The 21,070-nt window shown below is 39.4% G+C and overlaps 1 protein-coding gene across 1 annotated transcript in view; it reads left to right on the forward strand.

Annotated features, from left to right (window-relative positions):
• The window catches only part of MTX2 (metaxin 2), a 34,024-nt gene extending 13,400 nt beyond the window's left edge, over positions 1-20,624 (forward strand). The window contains 9 exon segments of the mRNA XM_069781509.1: positions 624-671; positions 1,649-1,695; positions 12,028-12,100; positions 15,196-15,272; positions 16,023-16,115; positions 16,836-16,874; positions 17,284-17,409; positions 18,059-18,135; positions 20,124-20,624. Of these exon segments, the coding sequence (XP_069637610.1) occupies positions 624-671; positions 1,649-1,695; positions 12,028-12,100; positions 15,196-15,272; positions 16,023-16,115; positions 16,836-16,874; positions 17,284-17,409; positions 18,059-18,135; positions 20,124-20,334 (791 nt within the window). The 3' untranslated portion in view covers positions 20,335-20,624.
• The last annotated feature ends 446 nt before the right edge of the window (positions 20,625-21,070 follow it).

Consider the following 21,070-nt stretch of genomic DNA (forward strand, 5'->3'; position numbering starts at 1 on the left):
TTCCCATTTTAGGGTTGATCAGTACATCATTTAAAGCAATAGGTAGTCCCAGTCATCCTGGTGGATAGGTTTCTGACATGCCCGAGCACCTGCCTGTATGGGTATTATATATAGGACCAGTAAGGACACAAGTTTAAAAGGCAGAAAGCTTTTCCGTTTCCCTAAAGCATTCTTCACACTTGGTTTGGAGGTTTGTGCCTCTCTCCTCTGTGTCTTGTTCTGTTCTTTCCAGAATTCTTTGTTTAGTACCTTAATAAATAGTTGCTCTTGAGAGTGTCCAGAATTGTGATGGAAATGGGCACAAGGATGTCTTTATGGTGGAAGGAAAACAGCTGCTTTAGCTGCTTGAGAATTACAAGGCCATTCTGTAATGTAGCTTGAATTTTAGCTTTTCTTGCAACATTACATTTTGGGACTTAGTTTTCTGCTCTGTGTTGTCCCTCTGTGAGCAGGAGAGAGGTACGGGAGAAGAGAGTGACAGGGGGACGTTTTTAGGGCAGGTTAAATCTTGCATCAGCATCTTTGCAGTTTGAGTTCCTGCTCTAGGTAACGTTTGTATTCAGTTAGCACCTGCAAGCACATTGTTGTTTGGCTTGCTTAATTAACTCTTCTTCTTTCCACAGCCGCAGAGCCTTGGCCTGAAAATGCTGCGTTGTATCAGCAACTGAAAGGTGGGTACACTGGTTTTTGCAATTAATAATTACTTCATTTTTAGAAAACACACTAAATATGCACTAAGATAATTAACTGCAAGGAAGCACAGAAACTGTTAAAAGAGTCCTTTGTGTTGTTTGTCTGGTCAGAGGTTTTAGCTACGCTTGCATCTGCCAATATAAACCAGCTATTCATGGCCTATGAGGTCCTTGGTTTATTATTGACTCATTATATTGGCTGCTGTAGGCAGTGTAAAATGATGTGGTTGCAGGCACAGTTGGCAGATTTACTGCACCAATAGCTGAGGCAGCAGATTTTTGAAGTCTTGTGGTAAAGTGGGCTCTCAGTAAAAAGGAACTGTTAAAATGTATAGGCTAGGATGGTTCAGGCTCCCTTTAGCAGCTCTTCATATATCATCAGATCACATTATGGCCCCCATTTGGGGCTCAGCAGCCTGCTACAGTTGTCAGAAGACTGCAAAGTAATGAAGACTAATAGGTAGCAGCCCTAGTCTTCTAAGCATGGAATTTTTATTGCAGTGAACTTGTCATCTTTCTTTTGTGTGACAGACCTAGACACAGTGTGCAATATTAACTGCAAGCTGCTTTTATAGGTTTCTGAATGCTTTTACTTTTTAGCCAGAGGAGTTATGAAGATGTGGTTTTATTTAACTTTGATTAGAAGAAGAGTAATTGGCATAAAACTCAAGCGTTTGGTTTTTAGTTGTGAGCATTTTTTTATTGTACATTGGTGGTAATGTATGATAAATGCAATTGCATTTGCAGGAGAAATATTCCTGGTATTCTTTTTTTTCTCTTTCTTTTTTTAATATTCATATCACAGGTTTTCTAGTCCAGCTGCATAATAATTATATATGTGCTCCTTGTTTTATGAATAAGAAATGCAACCCAGAATGGCTTACAGTTACAGGTCAGTAGCTAAATGGGCACTGTTTTTTGTAATTACATTTTTTGTGTTTTTTTTCTTTCAACAGAGGAACAAATTTTGCTTTCTGATAATGCGTCTTCCCTTGCTGTTCAGGTAAAATGTCATCTTCTCTAAACTAAAGATGTTAATTCCATTTTATTTTTTGAATGATTATGTAGCTAAAGTAACTCTATTTAGCTAAATGAATAATTTAAGAATGATTTCTGTCAAAATCAATTACTTATTTCCTGCATCTGATGTGCTTTACACTGTCATTGAAGTGTCAGAGCCTAAAGGACATGAAGATTTTGAGAGTCCTATAGAGTGCTGCTGCTTGTAATCGTATTTATATTGGTTTATGTTTGTACAGTGTCTGCTTGTCTGCCTACTCTGGGAATTGTGTGTGGTTCCCATCTTTTGTCACTTGGTATGCTAGTTTGTCTTGTAACATCTTGTATGATGCTTGCTGGTTATTTAATTCTCAAAGCTAATACTGCCCCAAACTCAAGGCATGTTTGCTGTGGGCTGTGGCCATCAAATCTCTGTATGTCTCTGATATGTTTTCTCAACTTCATCATGTATACAGAGTTGAGATGCAATGTGGTTTTTAGAAATAGTCCATATAATTGACAAACTTGCATCTCTGATTGACTTAAAAGCACCTCTGTGGCTGTGAAGTCTACATAAGCTCCATTAACCTGTTAGGTTCAGTAACCCCAAATCTCAAGGGGATGTTTTCCCCATTAGTAGAGAGGGCCTGGCTGTCAGAAGTGGTGATGAGCAGGATGTCTATAAGGTTCCTGTTCTTCAAAGCAACTTTGCTGCTGCTTTGCATAGTAGGGAGTTGCACTGTTCCCCTGCTTGCTTTTTGTGTGTGGTCTAGCTCAGAGCAGCTACAGCAAGACTGCTCTCTTTGAGGGCTGTCCAAAAAGGTCACATCTCATTTAGCCAAAGTGGGACACTTGGAGACTGTAACTGATACTACTGGTGAAAAGGTTAGGATCATTTGATCATGATAACTACTTATAGGATCTCTTAACATTTTTCCTTCCAGTCTGGCAATCTAGGAGATACCTCTAAGACTAAATTCTATCACAGCAAGAAGATACCTTTATCCTTTGCTGGACAGAGGAGTCATCTTTGATACACCAAATAAATGTGGCAGTGTTTTATTTGTTTGGGCAGTGTGTTTTGTATCATGCCTCACAGTAATGCAAATAAGTGTTTTTGTTGCTCAGTTGATTTTGGTGTTCCTTTTTACTCCAGCACCTGTATTTTTTGTGGTTCTTATGAATTTTCTTACCATCTAACAATGCGTATAGGTGTGGCTTGTATTTAAAACACACACAAAAAATCCCAACAACATAACCCTAAAATTTCCTTTTCCAATGCATCATTTTGCTTTACTGTTTCCAGTCCATTGTTATCCTACACATGTCACTTAGATGATAAATTAACTATAATATATTAAAAATGCTTGTTTTTCTTCAATATTCTCTAGCTGGACAGCTGATAGTAGCCATGACTATAAATATGGCTGTGGTAGATATCTGATCTTAAACTTTATAGAACAATTTTGTATTGGGGAATCATATCTATTTTGAAGAATCTGTGTAATGTGGTTGTGACTGTGAAAGAATAGCTATCCTTGGTGTCTTTGATCCATTTGGAAATGATACTAGGATCTGTAGTTATGTATTACTAGCTTAGTGATCAGAAAGCTTTAACTATACTGGTGTGTTTCGCATAAGGAAATTGCTGAGTTCCTCTGTTTTAGAATTTACTTTTTATTCTGATGAGAGCCTGATTATCTTTTAACTGGATATCTTTTTGCTGGTGGGTTTTTTTTTGGGAGGAGGGAGGGTGGGTGGTTTCTTTTCCTGAGGAAGAAATGGGAACGGGGGATAAGAGGAGAAATAGGAGCTGGTACCTGGGACTTTTTTCCCCACTATTGCCGTTCCTTTTCCCCCTGTTACTGATTTGGGGCATGTGAATATCACCAGAGCTGATACATAGCTTGTTCATGGCTTGTTGAATTTCCACATGGTGAAAACACATCAGAATTTTGAGTCCCTCTGATCAAAAGAGCATGTGGAGTCAGCCACCATCAAATCTTTAAGGAACATTGTTCACAACAAGACTCTAAACGTACTGCAACTGATCTGAAAGATCTTTCTCAAAATTTCCTTGCAGCACATCTTCATAATGCTGCTCTGGGATAGCTCTCAGAGGACATATATGTAGATAGCTACATATAAAATAAAGAATAAAATCCGATACCATAGTAAGTAATTAGTCAGAATAAAAGTTGACTTTTAAAATTGATGACCCTGTATTAGAGATGGCATTTCATGTACCTCTTGTCAACAGAGCGGATCAAGCAGCCAGCAGAGCAAGTTGCTCTCAGGTTAGGTGTAACAGACTGTTGCAGGCATTTAGTTTGAAAAACCAGAAGTGAATACACAACTATATTTCAATAACAAAACAACTTTACAACTTCAAGGAGGGAAAAATGGAGTTTTAAATGGATTCAAACTGAATTACTGTAGGAGAGTATATTTCAGTCTGAAGCAGAATGCCTGTCCAGGCCCTGTCTCCCTGTTGATGCCCGGTACAGGCAAAGCCTTTTTGTGTAGTGCCTGTGTGGAAGTAGTGTGGCTGAGTAGAAGGGAGGGGGTTAATACAGCTGCACTGTGCCAGGCCTCTTGCCTCAAATGGCAGCAGCATGAGCGTCTCCCTGCACTGTTCCAACTTGTCCGGATGAGGAATGTGGATGCTGAGACTACCTCTGTTATTACAGGTTCTTCTGAAACCTTTATGCAGGTGGTCTCAGAGTCTTGCTTAAAAGGCTGTCTAAAATGTTCAGGATTGTGGAAATTTTCATAGCTATCCTGAGGTTATAGAGCCTGGAGCTCGTTATGTTAAGATATGTATTAATTGCTTGTGCAATTGATGTCCTTGTAAATGGTCTTAATATATTCCAGCAAAGTGCATTTAGAATTGTCTGTTCTTAGTCGTGAATGACAGAAGGATGTTTGGGCAATTTAAAATTGTGTTACACAGACCAACTGCTTATTTACTTCAACAAGTAATCAAATAAATGTGTAAATCATGCATGATTAATTGCCCTCGACAGATTTGTTGGGGTTTTGTGTGTGTGCGTGTGTATGAATTGTGGTTTGGTTTTTCTCTAGATAAAACCGTAGCAGAAATTTGAACTTGTTGCTGAGGCTTGAACAAAGGCTTAGTACTGAAATGAAAATCTGACAATCTCTTTTTTTTAAAGAGAATAAAAGCTGGAATTCTTCATGATGAGAAACGCAGTATCAACATAATCAATCTAGCAGCATTGTGTTGTAGCTGAAAACATGCTTAAATCCCAAGCCATACAGGTACTGTTTGTGAGTGAAACATCTTTCATATAGTTCTAAGATGAAATTACCCCTGAATGAATAGCATCTTCATTTATCTTCAAAACCTCTGTGCTACCAGTGAATCTACTCTTTCCGCATTCTACAACAAGAATTACATTATACCATTAGAGCAGTGTTGTGCTGCAGTGTAAAATAGATTGTTTTGGAGAATGAACGTGGCTTTGCTATAAATTACGTTCACAGGTACAAAGGAATTTGTAATTTTGTTTAAAATAGTCACAAATATAATTAAGCTCTTAATTTATGTTAAACTACAAATGTGGCCATTACCATAACTGGATTAGGAATTTAATCTGTCACTCAAATAATGATACTGAACAGTTTTCATTTATAACCTTAGACACACTATTTCAGTTACAGGGTCTGCAGCTGTTTGATATGAAAACTGAATTATTCTGTAGATTTGTTCATGGTTTTTAATTTTAAAATGTGTTCCTGCAATAAAGTAGAGAATACCTCTTTCGTTGTCATCACATATTGTCCTTTGTATGCTCATGAAATAATGTAAAAATGAAAACAGAAAATGCCTTTCACTCTTACTTCACAACAGTATTGTGAGAGTGCTTTTAGAAGCACTGCTGAATAAGAGATGGCTTGGAATGGCTCGTTCTTTATTAAAAACTAATCATGAATATATCTTCTTCAAATGAAGCCTGGAGTGTGCCATCTGAAAATAGTGTTCCTCATGTGGGGACGTAAGTTGTGAACTATTTGAGTCTTGGCATAAGTAATTTCATTCTTGCCTCTGATCTCAGAAACTGCAATCTGGATATGATTTACATTAAGTTGTAACTCATTTTTAATGAGTATATGTGTTTGCTCATATGTATTATTCTGAGAGGGGACTGGAGGGGAATAGGAGAGCATTTTGGTGGAGCTCTGACAGGGTGATTCGCTGCCCGGTGTGTGTTTCCAGCTGACAGTGTCCAAACAGCCCTTCCTTAGCTGGGGAGGGTAAAGAAGAAGGGAGAGCCAGAGTAAAAACAGCACCTAAAACAATTAACTGTAGGAATAACTACAGAACTCCTCCCTCCCTTCTCTTATCCCTTCCCATTGTATTTCATGCACAGTCATTTTCCATCCTTGTCATCACAGGAAGACACAACGGCATCCCTTTCTTGCATTGTTTCGAGGGCGGCAGCAGCAGCAGCAGAGATGAGAATGTCAGTCGTGTGAGAAGGGGAGGAAGGGGAGGGTGGAGTGAGTTGCCCTGTGGCTGGCTGTGGTTTCTGAGCTCTGGGCTTTTGAACTGTGCTAAAGCAGCACAAAGGTGATTGCTCTGATTATTTTTTTAGATAATTGAAATCCAATGTACTACCTATATTTTGAATTTGAAATTGGTCAGGCTATAAGAAAACAGAACAAACCTTAGGTTGATTGTGTCCTTTAAGCAATGCTGTTGTAAATGTACTCCGTAATTCTGGCAGGAGGTGTCACCTGCCATAATTGAAATGAATGATGGGCATAAGATTGTTGATTAATTTTGTAATAAGTGTCACCTCAAAGCTTCCTATCAGCCCTTTTCACATAGCTGCTGATACTTCGTTCTCTTGCAGCAAAAATATGAACTGGCTTGTTCCATGCTGATTTTGAAAACACAGTGGCTCATGCTGCTCTCTGGGAGGAGCAGGCAGTGCAATGCAAACCATAGTCCTGTGTGGATCAACGTGTGGTAGGGCACGAAAAGCATGGAGAGGCTTCTCCATGCTTTTTGTTCAATTCGTTGTCCTCACTCCCATGCTCTTTCTTCCCTAGTCTATAACAGTTAATATTGGGAGGGTAGGGAAGGACAGACATAATTCATCTGGTGGCACCTTTTTTCCTCCCTCTCTGCTGTCACTCCTCATGGATTTGCAGCAGCTCTCTACCTTCCTGTCCACAGCTAAGTCTCCCATTAAAAATAAGGTGCACAGAGGCAGTAGCAACTTTGTAGACTTGGTGCTTTCAGTCTGGAAGAAGAGAGGTAGCATTGCTAAAAATATATTGTTCACATTTCTCACTTCCCTTCCCAGGTGCCAGCAGAGTAGGTGATGGTACAGGTAGAGGCTGGAAGACTGTGAGAGGGGAGACACTTAGCCTGCAGGGAAGAGAGACAAAGACCATGCATGGGAGAGAAGCTGACAAACACTATTAAGCCAAATCTTTATTTTTTTAATGCCTTTATCTGTTTCTCATATTAACTTCATCCAAAGAAAGGACACACTTTGTTCCAGAAATAACTTACAGAAAAGTGTTTGTAGCAGACATTATATTGAACGTAAGTTACTAAACTGGACAGTTTTCCGGGTGTCTGCTTCAGTCATTGACCAATGCCGATACTGCACAAGAAATGGGGCCCCTGTTTTTAAAATTACAGAAATGCAAATAATCAGTGGAACATATGGATAAAGGAGGCACTCCTGCTGACGCCAGGGGAATAAACTCAGTTCTTCCCAATCTGAGATTTCATTACCCTTGTTTTATGCTGCATTAACTAGTATGAGCCGTGAAATTACTCATTCTGTTTAAAAGCCTGAGCGTTTTGGTTTGATGTCCTTCAGTTGTAGTGAATTCTGTATATTTATGCTTGAATGAAGTTTCCTTTATTTGTGTAAAGTCTATTGAGCATCTCTTGATCTTCTGTAACATGAGCAAGGGGAAATAAGAATGTTAATCCCCCCTCTTTATGAATTGATCCAAACAGTTAACTCTTTGGATAGGTGTTAAGCATTAAAAAAAGTTTATCCTTTCCAGCAGGAATTCAGTTCTTGTTTCCATGCTTAGAGTTTGTTTGGAAGAGTTGTTTTCAAAGTATTAATAAACATATTCAGTGAACATCTTTATGATTACTTTGGACTGGAAAACTTTAGATGAACTAATGTGTACCAGTTTTACTACAGACATGAGAGCTATTTTTTTTTTCGTATTCTGAAGAACTGCAACGGCTGTAGTATTATTGTGTGAGAATCCTAGGTGCTGGAGGAGATCCAGGTTGTGGCCTACAATAGCCACCCTGTTCATTCTGTGCTAGTACATTTTTTTTGTCTAGAGGATAAAAGAGCGGGAAATTTAATGCTGTTCTTTGGAATTACAAGCGTCTTTGCAAGGTATGGCAGGCTGTGCTCAGTTAAGTGTCTTGTTTCTAGTTTAGCTGTTACTGTCTTGCTTACCATTTTTGAGAAATTTTCACAAGGGCTTGATTAACTAGCTTATGTGTCACTTGGAATTCAGTTGGCCCCTTTCAGTCCCTTTTTACGTTGATCAGCCAAATTTATGATGTTAACAATAATCTCTGATGTACTAGATTAAGCCTGGGCCCTTGATCTTTCGGATTGCTCAGCTTTTGATGCTGTGTCTTTGAAGGGGTGTTGGTATCTTCATAAATCTCAGCAGAATTGTACTGGGGTGGTTTCAGCCTTCAATCTCTGGTCCTTTACTCCAAAAGCACTCAGAGGAGCTGAGCTCACTCCCATTTGCTGATGGTTTCTCTCACAAGAAAAGCAAGGGTTTACTTGCTTGCTCAAATTATATATGTGAGGTACCCAAAGGGAAATGAGATGCTCTGAGCTGGCATAATCAGTGTTCCACTGCATCTTTTATTAGAGTTGGAAGCCATGGTGGTCTGATACCATCTGTAGACCAAATGTGCTGGTTCTTGACATTCTACATCAGTGGTCAAAAAGGAACAAATCCTCCCTTGATCACTGGACTAAAGCGTTAAATGAGCTAAAGACTCACAAAAATTGCTGCTTTGTCCTATATTGTCTCTGTAGGATTTCTTTGATCTGTGCCAATTTCAACTATTTTGGTAAGAGTTCATACCACTTACTGTCTAACATAAGTTATTGTCTAAAGTCTAATTTATCTAGTTGAATGAAGAAAAAAAATTTGAGGTTTTCTGGTGGTGGATGTTTATAAAAATGCATTGGTCACGATCCTTGTCCATCTCTTTTTCTAAAAGAAACCATAATTTCCATAAATATGAAATGCATTCACTGTGCTCGAAAAGCAAAACACGCCTGTGTTGTTAATACTAATAATTTCCAAAGCCTGTCAGTTACATCAATGAAAGAATGTAAGTACTGTCATAGCAGTGCAAATTGTAAGGCTTATTTCTTGGGCTGAGCCCTCATAGTTCGGTATAGCACTGTCTCCTTTTATCAGCTGACATGTATTTTTTTAGTCAGCTTGAAGGCTATCCAGTGGACCATTAGTTTAAGCTGAACCAAGAAGTGGCTACTGGTGTACTAAGGTAATGATTGGTTCAGCAGTATAGATCCAATAAGGATTAAACTGCTCTCATATTGTGGAGCTTTCCTTCATTTTCCTGCAGAACAATATTTAAGAAGCACTTAAAATTGAACAGGTCATGCTTTGGATACAAATTACAGCTCAACATATTGGTCTTTTAATTCCCTGGGCTTCTATCTTTTTAAAGATGTAATAGCAGTTTTTAGTTTTTTAAAATATTTTTTTATTTTTAGGTTTATTGTATGGCATTAAATGATTTTGTCTTCAACTCTCACTGTTCTGTTTTCTCTTGGTTTTGTGTTTCATTACTATTTCACTACTCATCTTAAAGCCGATCCTAAATATAGACAAAGACTGAAGTGGAATAGGTGTTGGCATGTGGATGCTGAAGGGGGTTGCTGGAGCAGGCCTTGTAAGGCTGCTGGCGAGGCAGCTCCAGTGGTCAGTGTTTCTGAACCTCGCAGGAGAACTGCTGGGGTGAACGCAGAACTGGATGGATTTGCCCAATTTTAATCTTGAATCATTCTTCAGTTTCTCGAGCTCAGTCCTGGTCTCCCATCTACGAAGTGTTCATCAGAACTGAAGATGACTATCCCAAGGAAGTTTTCTCAGGTTTTGGTTTGGTGTGTACTTCAGGGTCTTTTTTAAAAAATTAAAAAAAAAAAACTTTTTAACCTCACTGAGGGTAGACTGACTTATATCTAAGCTTACTAGAATCTGCACTTTATTATGCAGAGTAGCAAACATTTTTATTTACTTAATATTTGTTCCCACATTAGAGCTCAATTCTAGTTCAGCCTCCTCTCTTCTCTTTTCTTTATGAAGTGCAAAAAAGGCACATGGACCCAGGATGTTTGCATTTCCGAGATGCCAAAATGGCAGCGTATTCTAAATCCCCTTTGCACTAGGCCAGAAACTGAGGTAGAATTTCCCTGCCAAATGTAATAAAGGTCAATATTTCTTGGTCTGGGGATGTTTATTGAGGAGAAGGAGAGAGAGTAAGGGCAGATTCAGATCTTTGATGGAAACTTGGCTGAACCCTTTACACTGAAAAGATTTTATTTATAGTTCAGCCTCTATGCTGAGGACTGTTTTTCACAGTCACAAACGGTGTTTTTCATAGAAACCTTGTACAATGTAGGAGCCAATGTATGATACAATGTACAGTAGGCAAGAATTTGCCGAAGCAAGTCATGTAACCCAAGTGTTCTGTGCCAGCGTGTCTCATTTTTGACACACTGATATGAAAAAGTAAAAACAGTTCTGTGATTCACCTCCTTTTGCTTAAATGTGTCTCTGCACTTGCAAGTGCCCCCCCCCCCCCAAGTTAGAGTTAGGCTGAGGAAATCAAAAGATGTAGAAACCCAGGTTTCTGGTGGATTTTGCAGAGTCTCCACAGTTCTGAGGCAGGCTCTTCTCAGCTGTAATCAATGTCTTGTGTAACAGCTTGTGACCATAGTTCCTTGCTTTAAATTGGGATTTGGATTTGAGTTAGGTCATCTAAACCTGCAAGAGCCAAATGTTGTAATAGACTGTGCAGTTCTTGTATTTGGTTGGAAAAGGACCAAAGCTTTTTCTCCCTGGATTGGGTTAGGGTTTGGGAATAGAGGACTTGGAAGAGCGCAGGGGAGAGGAGAGGGGCTGTTTGGGTTATTTTTGTTTGCCTGACGGATACTACAGAAGCCACAAAGCTAGGAACAGGGCTAATGCCAGTGTTAGTTCATGCCTTACAGTCTCATTTAGTGCAGAGGTGAGCAATCTCAAGGTTAAGGTTTAGGTTACCTTGATGTCTGTGATGGGGGTCTGAGCATCTAAAGCTGTGAGAGTGCAGTTTACTGCCAGATCCTGTGATCCGAAGAGCTTGGAGGAGGCTTATGTAGAAAGTGCCGTGTTACAGCAGCATTTTTCTTCATGGTGGTAGCCTTCTTGGTGTAGGCTTTTTTCACCTCAAGCCACTGTGGATAAATAGGTATGATTTTGGAATCTGGAATTGTGACCTGTCTAATTGCAAAGACAAAATGAGTAATAGGACTTAGCTGAGTTGTGAGAGACTCTAGAGGGTAAGAGGTTCCTTATTTGCCACGTTCTGTTCAAATTGCTAGTATTTTTCTTGATATTTTGGTATGTCAACAGAAGCGCACTAAGGATTTTGTGGTGATGGCAGGTGCTGACAAAAATTGGTATCCTACTGAGAATGCTTTGAATCTAAGGTTACAGATAGAAAGAAACAGTAAATGGATCACTTAGGGTCCCCATGATTCACATAAAGATAATAAATACTTCCTACCAAAGCAGGCTTGTGCTCTTATAGTCTCATAGAGCAAAACTTCTGGCAGCTATTGTAAATATAATGTGGGAAGGTGCTATATGTGTTTGCCATGTTAAACAACATGAACTTGGTTAGCCAGCTTTAGCCAGAAGAAGTAAGTACTATGACTTTCAGGAGGGGCAAAATGTCACTTGATTTTGTACAGCCACAGCACTAATTACATCTGTCAGATATTGCTTCTTTGCTTGTCTTGAAAAAACAGTAAAAATAGGTGACACTTCATTAGAAGAATTCTAGTCAATGACTGGATGATAAACAGTTGTCGAAGGGAGTTAAAATCCCCTTGTTTTTCTTTTACCTACCCTTCTTTCTTCCTAAAAGCAGTATGCAAGGAGCTATACTTCATAAGCATGTGCTAGCAACTAGCAAAAACATAGTCAAATATATTGAGAAGAATGCATTTGTTTGTCACTGGTGTATTAATGCTTTTAAAATGCGACTCTTTGTTTCCAGGCCTTTTTGCAAATGTGCAATCTGCCAATCCGGGTGGTTTGCAGGGCAAATGCCGAGTACATGTCCCCATCTGGTAAGTGTGGTCTTCATTTAAATTACTATGTTATACCTCCATTTTGATACCATGGCAACTATGCGTTGTCTGGCTGATAACAGTCAGTCAGTGCTACTGTGTGTGGGTTTCCTTCCCCCCTCCTCTCCAGTGCAGTTTCTCCTCTGCAAACAATTAAAAGAGTCAAATGCAAAGTAATGTTGGCACAATGTGTAACCATGCCTGTGAATGCAGTACCTATATAAAGTGTTCAGACAGTTCAAATGCCTGGTGGAAACCTTCTCTCAAATGCCTGAGAGTGGTTGTGTCCTGAAGCAGAAAGACGTATGTTTCCAAAAATGGCTTTATTCTGCATCCAGGGAATATTCCAGTGAATGCTGTTATATTTTCCCATTGCTGGGGTGAGACAACACCAGAGAAAGATTATCTTTTGTTACCCAGTCTGGAAGATGGTTGCCAGGATATTTTTACAGGAGAAGACTGAAGGGTGCATTGTCACTGTTAAGGGTGACAGGTGATTTTACATCTTCCTCTGATCCATGAGACTGTCTGGAAAAAAATCCAAACCCACCAACAATAAATGAAGTGTTAGAAGGGTACAGACCCTGCCTTTTGCTGGAGATGACTGGTTGCCTAAAAACATCCAGAGGCCAGCTTCAGAAGGTTGCCTAAAAGTTAGAATTGCTGAATGCAGGGCACAAAAGTCTGGCAATCCTTGCACTCCTGTCCCAGATTTTTGTTGTATGAGCAGGTACTTATTTACCGATTACCTGGCTCTGGCTGATGACTGCCGCATGGAAGAGCCTGTCAGTATATGTCTGCCAGCTGTATGGGTGCTGTTGCTGCTACTGATATTTTGGTCAAAGCAGTGGAATTATGCTGTTTTTTAAAAAAAACCAAGTTGCTTGGCAGCAGTGAAAAAAAATGGCAAAATATGGAGGTATATAAATTGTTCGTTAGTAAATAAAGGTAGCTTTGAAATGCTGAATCCAAGCACAGAGGAGCATCTTGCATGTGCAGGTGTAGGACTGGTGGTAGTTGCATGCTCTCACTTATCTGTCACTCGCACCCCATGTCCACACTTGCTGGCATCTGATATTGTAATTAGGGTCTGAACACTTCCTCCTTCTGCTGAAAACAAGGAGCACAAGAGGGAAAATTATACTGCTTCAATTTTAAATGTAAGTAGAAATACATGTATTCTTTTTGCCCTTACTTCTGGAGTCCTTATTACTTTTATTCACTTGCCCCTTTTTCTTTCTTTTTATTGGTTCTTTAATGACAATTCAGACAAGGTTTTCATTTGTTCCCTTCTCTCCCTCCCCACCACCCTCTGTCTCACAGCAGCAGCAGACAAAGATCTGCATCTCATCATTTTGGGGAGAAGGTTATTTATCTCACAGTCGCAATGACAAAACACATTTTGAGGGAGTCAAAAGTATTATATCAAAGGATTGTCTTGGTGTGTGAAGTACAGTCTGACTGAAACCACTGAATTTGCAGCACAGAGGTCTGCATTTGCTTTCACAACATGCAGTGTGTGGATGCAGATGAAGCCTTTGTTGGTGTGATGCACTTCATTTATTACCCTTAGGCTAATCGAGCCAGTGAGAAGTGAATCTCATGATAAAAACCATGACTGAATCTGCTGTTAGCATGAACAGTTTTTGACTTAGGCCAAACAGTAAGGTTTTTGTGTTTCAGTGAAAAGAGTGAATGTATTGCTAATAACATATTTGGAGTCAGGCAGGTACTAATCTTGCTCTTTGGGCTGTCTATTGAGAGCAGAGTTTGCCCACAGCAAGAGGCGGGAAGGTAAAAGGGTGCCGTGCCCCACTGCACTGGGCAGGCTTATTTACAGCCTTTGGGCTTGAGGACGTTTTCAGTAATACAAAACATCCAGCATTTATCTCCATTTTATGCATTGTTTCAATCATGTAAATAATCATAAAAGTTTTAGTCTTAAATATAAGGTTGATGTTTGTCAGTTGCACTTGGATGAAGATTTGTAGGACAGGCAACCTGGTTAGGGTCGTTTGGAGCAGGAGCCCTCAGCTTCACACATTGTCAGCGTGTGACACGTTGGGAAAAGGGGCTACAGCAACTTCTGTCATGCATCACGGCTTGCCGTGTGTACCAGGGCTTCCTCTTGTGTCTCTGCCTGCCTTAAAGCTTTGGCTTAGTTCTGCACGTAAGAAAAGTTACTAAGCAGAGCAGGTGGTGTGTACAGACTCGGGAGCCCTTCGCACTCCCACAAATTACACCAGTGACACAGCCATTTCCCAGTCTTTTGAGGACTGGCAGTTTTTAGCTCTGCCCCATGCTGGACCCTCAGGGCTCAGCTTCATAGACTGAATGTTGAGCCTTACTAGTATTAAGCTTTAACCCCACCTTGCTTCTGTGATGATGAAGAAGCCCCTTCCCCCTCCCAGCCCCCCAGATCATGAAGCTGTTGGTCTCATACCGAGAACCTCTTCCTGGCCCTGGGACCATGGGGGCTCGAAAATGCCAGCTCACAACTAGAGAGTGAAGACTGGGGCAGCCAACAGGAGCTGGGTGGCCCAGTCGTTGGAAATCTGAAGGACTGGAGGAGGGAGAGTCAAGACCCTGCCTTGCTGAGTGTGCATTTGCACTTCCCCTGCTTGCTTTCTTGGGCACAGTGCCACATCTCCCATCATCCTTTCAGCAGCCCTTTCCCCACCAGTGGGTTAGAAAGGAGGGTGGGAATGCGTTGTGTCGTAAAACTTGCCAAGGGCTCTGTCTGCTTTCCTGGGATTTCCCAGCTGTACTTCAGAGAAACATTGAATTAAGTCTTTCCAGCAAAGCAAAATCCATTATTAAAATACAGGTTGATAGATCTCACTCTCTAACTTTGAAATACACAATTGCAAGTATTGCATGTAGAAGAGGTTCAAGAGGAGGAAGATCAGGAGGAAGATGTCTGTTAGTACAAACCTTCACTGGGTGAGCTATGTATGTTAGAGCTTTACCTATGCTCATTTGAAAAAAACCACTGATGTTCAGGTGTACCTGCAATATTTAATTGCTTTGAAAATTGTAGATGATGTTTTACAGGTATAAAAAGCTCTTACTAAAATACATTTCTCATTTTACAGGCAAAGTACCCTTTATTCACGTGGGAAATCAAGTAGTATCTGAACTTGGGCCCATAGTCCAGTTTGTAAAGGCCAAGGTAATAGTACATTGTTTTCATCAATTAGTGAATAGCACGTTAATCCTGCTTAGCATTGTGCTGATTTGGTGTACTCTTCTGGAATGTTACTTAATTTGTTAAAACAGCGTAGGAAGCTGGTGCCATTTTAAAAGAAAGATATCCTAGAATAGGAGTTTGCTGAAATGGAAATGTTTTTCTTTGTCATTTACTCAAATTCTGGAAGTAAATTCTACGCAGGATAGCTGCATACCAGTGCCAGTGTCAGACTGTTTTTCTATGTGCGCTGTCTCTGGGTCTCAGAACTCTTAAACCCAGAACTGACTGGTTTAAATCCTGAAGTGTCAGATACTGTTCAAATTTGCCTTTGCTTCTCTATGCCCCCAACCCTCCTCTATATTTAAAAAAAATACTGTCTTCTTACTGAGCAGTTGATAAACCTGTATCACCTGTTTATTTCTTGCCACAGGGATACACTAACCAGAAGGCTGTGTGCTCAAACTGTGTTCATCTATAACTGATAATAGTCTACATTTGTTGTGGATTAGCTATGTTATGTTATGATGATTTCTTTTTAATTCTAAAGGACACTTTATGTAGAAATTTCATATGTAATTTGTTACTGAACTATGTAAGAGATCAGGATCTGAGCCAAAGCTCATTGACTTCAGAGGTCCTTGGGTCAGGCATTGCTGAATATTCCAATATCCTTTCTTATATGTGTGTCTTTTTTTTTCCTTTTTTTTTTTCTTTTTTCTTTTCCCCCATTAGGGCCATTCTCTCAGTGATGGGTTGGATGAAGTCCAAAAAGCCGAGATGAAAGCTTATATGGAATTAGTCAATAATATGCTCTTGACAGCAGAGGTACAGCAAACCGTAGTAACTCCACACACTTACATAAGTGACTATAGGCAAGAAAGCTTTAGGATTTTTCCCCATATTGGAAATACTGTTTGTTCTTAGATTAGGTCGTCAACTTTTGAGGTGAAAGGAGGCAGGAGTAAATTCTTTGTATGCTATGGATTGCTTGCTGAAATGTTCCTGTAGATGCGAGCCACGCGCATGATTCCCCTCACCTAACTGAAGTATGTCACGTAGCTGTAGAAGTAACTGACTGGAAAATGCCAGTGGTTCTGGGGATCCTACCCTAGCCCACAGCTGGCCAGGCACCCTGCTATCACCTTCTACAGTGTGTGTGCTCACGTGCCTAGTGGGAGGCTGGGATCCCCAGCGGTTCATGTCCGTGGCCAGTTAACGTGACGCAATCCCGGTGTGGGAGCAGTGCTGGAAATGCTGGTGAGCTGCAGGTGGCTGAGGAGCTGAGGGCTGGTAACCTGTGTGCTGAGTTGTGGGCAGCGGGAGTGGGCCTTTGGTCTCAGCTTGGTCCTGGTGCTGGCGAAGTAAGGACTAGCAACTGGGCTTTGCCTTCCAGTTTTAATTTCTTTTCTACATTCAGAGGTCTAACAGGAGGAATGAAATGGAAACTTAATCTAATATAGAAAAGAAAATTCTACTAGTGAGAAATTATTGTCTCTGTATTCTCCTTTATTAGGAAGTTTTAGTAAGTGTTCTTTCTGTTCCTAGCTCTATCTCCAATGGTGTGATGATGTTACAGTAGAGGAGGTGAGTGGTTCTGCAGCATTTATCTTAATTAAAATTTAATGAGAAAACACTTTTGCTCACAGTTGCAAGTCCCTACTCATAAATGAAACATTGAGGTTTATACCATTAATGATACAGTCTTTTCACTTTAATTTCACTTGCATATACATTTTAGGGAAGTTGTGTCATTACTGGAGGTAGCCGACTGCAGGATAGATATGGGTTTTGTATATGTTTCTGAAGTAATAGTTTTAAATGGTTATGCTGCAAACTATAAATTCTGCACAAATAATTACAGTGTATCACACAACTCCCTTTCTTTTTACAGCTCCCTTTCTGATAGAAATATTTGAATATTAGCTATTTTGTGCATGGAGATACCTGTATTTTCTTATATGATAACACAGTACCTTTCTGTTTCTAAACAAAGATTACTCACCCGAGGTATGGCTCCCCTTACCCATGGCCTCTTAACCGCATTTTGTCCTATCAGAAGCAATGGGAGGTAAGGCGAAAGATGAAAGCCATTGGATGGGCTGGAAAGACGCTTGAACAGGTCAGTATGAAAAGTGAAGCTTATTTCTTTACCCTGTTTTAGTTTTACTTTTTTTTTTTTTAAAAGGCCTTGGAGATTAACACTTTTTTGAAACAGATGTAGTAAAAAATATATTCTGTACTTAAAACATTATCTGGAGTCAGGTATTTGCCTTTAGCAGCAATAAATCTTAAATTATGTGCAACCTGATGGGGTGGGAGGAAGGATGTTTCACCATGAGTGTACATCTCTGGTGATGTTAGTTTAGGCCGTAGTCCTGAAAATAGGTTGTAAGTTATAGCCCCCACTTCTTGTATGGCGTTAATAGGCAAGCTTTGCAAGGCTTCCTTTGTCAGAGGTCTTAAAAAAAAAAAAAAAAAAAAAAAAAAAAAAGTCAGTTTTGAGGTACAAGTTAGTACCTTTCATTAAGCTAAGTTATAAACGTTATGGGAAGCACTTAATCAGAATTGCCTTACATCAAATGTTAGATTAAGTAACACTTAGCTACCTGCCTACTGTGTAGGTTTGACTGACTTTAACAGCTTTTCATGTTCCAACATTGTATGTTCCTTGTTCCCACTGTCAGTGCAAATAGAGTAAGGAGGCTATTTTTTGCAATGTTGGTATTTCCTGCCAATATGAATCTTTTATCTCTTGTGTGCTTTGATAGGTGCTTGAAGATGTAGATCAGTGTTGTCAGGCTCTCTCCCAGAGATTAGGAACACAACCATATTTCTTCAATAAGCAGTAAGTTACTCTTTACTGAAATATTACATCCAGGAATGTGAGATATAGATATGTATCCACATATATTTATATATGGAAAACTGTTTTATTTTAATGCTACATGATTAGTTGTAGAAATACAAAAGTGTGACTGGAATATAAACATGAAATTTCAGAAATAAGTAATTAAAGGGTTTAAAAGGAAAGTTTCTGTAAATTTCCGTTAGTTGTTTTTTCTATTTGTGATTTAGTTTTACTCCTGCTTGTCTTCTCTACAGAGTCTACCACAACTTACATAGGCACCTTACAGGTACACCTTTATACAGTTAGTTTCTTACTAAAAATGATACATTTAAAGCTTTACTTGTATTTCTGGGGTAACATTCTCTACTAGGTAGAGGGGAGTGAATGTATGTTTTGCTGTCCTGACCAGGACAGCTTGTCTTGCCCTTCTTAACACCAGGGGCAGTTCTGAACGAACAGAATTAGCATGAGGAGGGTGCCTGTGAATTGTAAGAACTGGGGGAGAAGCTAGCCTTGTATCAACAAAGGATCAGTTGCAAAGTGAGAACTAGGATTCACATTCCTAGGGGAGAAAAAAGGAACAATCTGGCCTTTATGGGATGTCCTTTGCTTTCACCAGTTTCTTCCAATTGCAAAATGCTTTTTTCTTTTTTTTTCTCTACAATAATTCAATATTTTTGAAATGTTATGGATTTAAATAACATCACATTAGCTCCCTCGTGTCTCCTGTGCATAGATCAGACTAGAAATGCTCAGATCTGGACTTCAGTTAGCTACATTTGGACAGGGAGACATCTTCAAAAGACAGCATGTGATCTTGGTTACTTTTCTGCATGTGTCTTTGCCAAGTTGAGACTAGGCAGGTAGTGTAAATTGAGTGGATACAGAAATATGCTTTACAGAAGACAAGTTTGAATTGCATCTTCTCAAATTGTTCTTAAACATAGTATCTCCTAAATTTTCTTTCTATATTTGTAAAGAATTGCAGCTTGGGGATTTTGTTTTTGTTGTTTGTTAACCAGGCTTTCTTTGTACAGTTTCAACCTTTAAAGTTTTTAGCTCTGAAATATTACTGTGAAAGTATGTGTTCTTAGTCCAGTATTTTTCAGTCTGTGACTTCTGGGAGCCTGTAGGAGGTAAATAAGAAAAGCAGCCTGTTGCTGACAGATTTAAGTTTGTTATACGAGGGTCCACATCTCCACTGGAGAGTTCTTAGTGATCCACAAATAAAGGCAAAAAAAATATCTGTTAGAAAACCCTCATGCTTGAACATGAGTAAAGAAGGACTATTAAGTTATTAATGTATTTGAAAAAAAAAATTATTTGCACATGGGCTACTTACATACAAAGGTCCAAGATGACAATTCAGAAGGCTTGTACCTAAAATAAGGTAGGACTGAAAACTTTCAATAGACCACTGTTTCCCAAAGTACCCATTTTCTTCTGTGTAGTCCCCTTTAGTCCCCTTTCAAATGGATGTTTCCAGCTGCTGTCATCCTGGAGCTCCTTTTCTTACTGGTTGAATAGTTTCTGACTATTGAAAAGCACAAAAAAGGGAATAGGGGTTTTATGCTTCCCCCCCCCTTATTTTTTTTTTTCTTTGTGAGATAATAGCTGGGGTTTTTTTGTATACATGTGTAGAGGAAAAAGAAAACCCCCTAAAAGACCTGATAAGCATTTGCCCTTGTTACAGAACTAAAAGGTGGAGCATGGTTTGATATTGGATCAGTAACTCTGCCTGATCTAAGAAGTGTTACTTCCACATTTCCAAGCTACCAAAGGCAAAGAAAGATGCCATACTGAGAACTAGCAGTATGCTTATATATTCTTTAAACAGTTCTCATGCATTTGGCAAGTTCAGTGTTGCCTGATGTCTTCCCAATTCTTAAGACTGCATGGCTATCTAAAAGTTATTCACAACAGCAGGGTTTTTCTTGATCAGGATTTGCCTTCTAAAATACCTGTTCTTTTTTCTGTTTTTACAGACCAACTGAATTAGATGCTCTGGTATTTGGACATCTGTTCACAATCCTTACTACTCAACTAACCACTGATGAACTCTCTGAAAAAGTGAAAAACTACAGTAATCTCACAGCCTTTTGTCGGCGAATAGAGCAGCAGTACTTTGAAGGTCATGATAAAGACAGCTCTACAACTGTTGCAGCCCGATCTGCTAAGAGGTCCTTACTGAGATAAGCGTGTTGTTTGGTGGTTGGGGTGGATTGCGTTTCAGTTTTGGGTTTTGTTGTTAAATGAATTGATTTTGAGGATGGAGACGTGTGTTAGCTTTTTGAAGCTGCCAAATCATTCTGGAGCAAGAAAAAACTCTAAATGCAGTTTTTGTGTTGTAGAATATACTGTGCACGTTTAACCTGAAACGACTGCATGGGCACTTCCATTTTAATAACCCGTACACCACTTACTCTAAAGTGACCTTGGAAAAATATTGTATCTGTATTAAAAAAAATAAAATACTTTAAAAAGTTTCTCTCTGATCTTTTTAAATGCTTTTCTTACGAAGCTTTATGTCTATGTAATTAATGTCTACATAGTTAACAAGTGGGATCCTGTTGGCAGGATACCTGGAAGACAGTTGTATGGTAAACTAGTTAGAATTATTAAGCTGAGAATGAAAAGACTCATTAGAGTTCTTAGGTTTGCCTGCCTCAGCCAAAATTCATTCAGAAATTGGGTGACAAAAATGTCTTGGAGCTCTGCAGCACACAAGTGATATGATTTTATTCAGTCAGTTCTTATCTTGTGTCAGAGTAGCTCTTGGCTGTCATTACTACTTGTGTGTGTCCTGCCTTTGCTTTTATTTCTTGTTCACCTTTGGTTTTTGGATTTACATTTTTTTTTCTTCCTATGATTCCCCAGTTTTAATACTCATTCCTACTGCAGGGGACCACTCTTGTCAGCTCGACTGGAAAAT

Source organism: Haliaeetus albicilla, chromosome 4 (genome assembly GCF_947461875.1).
Source record: "Haliaeetus albicilla chromosome 4, bHalAlb1.1, whole genome shotgun sequence".
Classification (NCBI taxonomy): Eukaryota; Metazoa; Chordata; class Aves; order Accipitriformes; family Accipitridae; genus Haliaeetus; species Haliaeetus albicilla.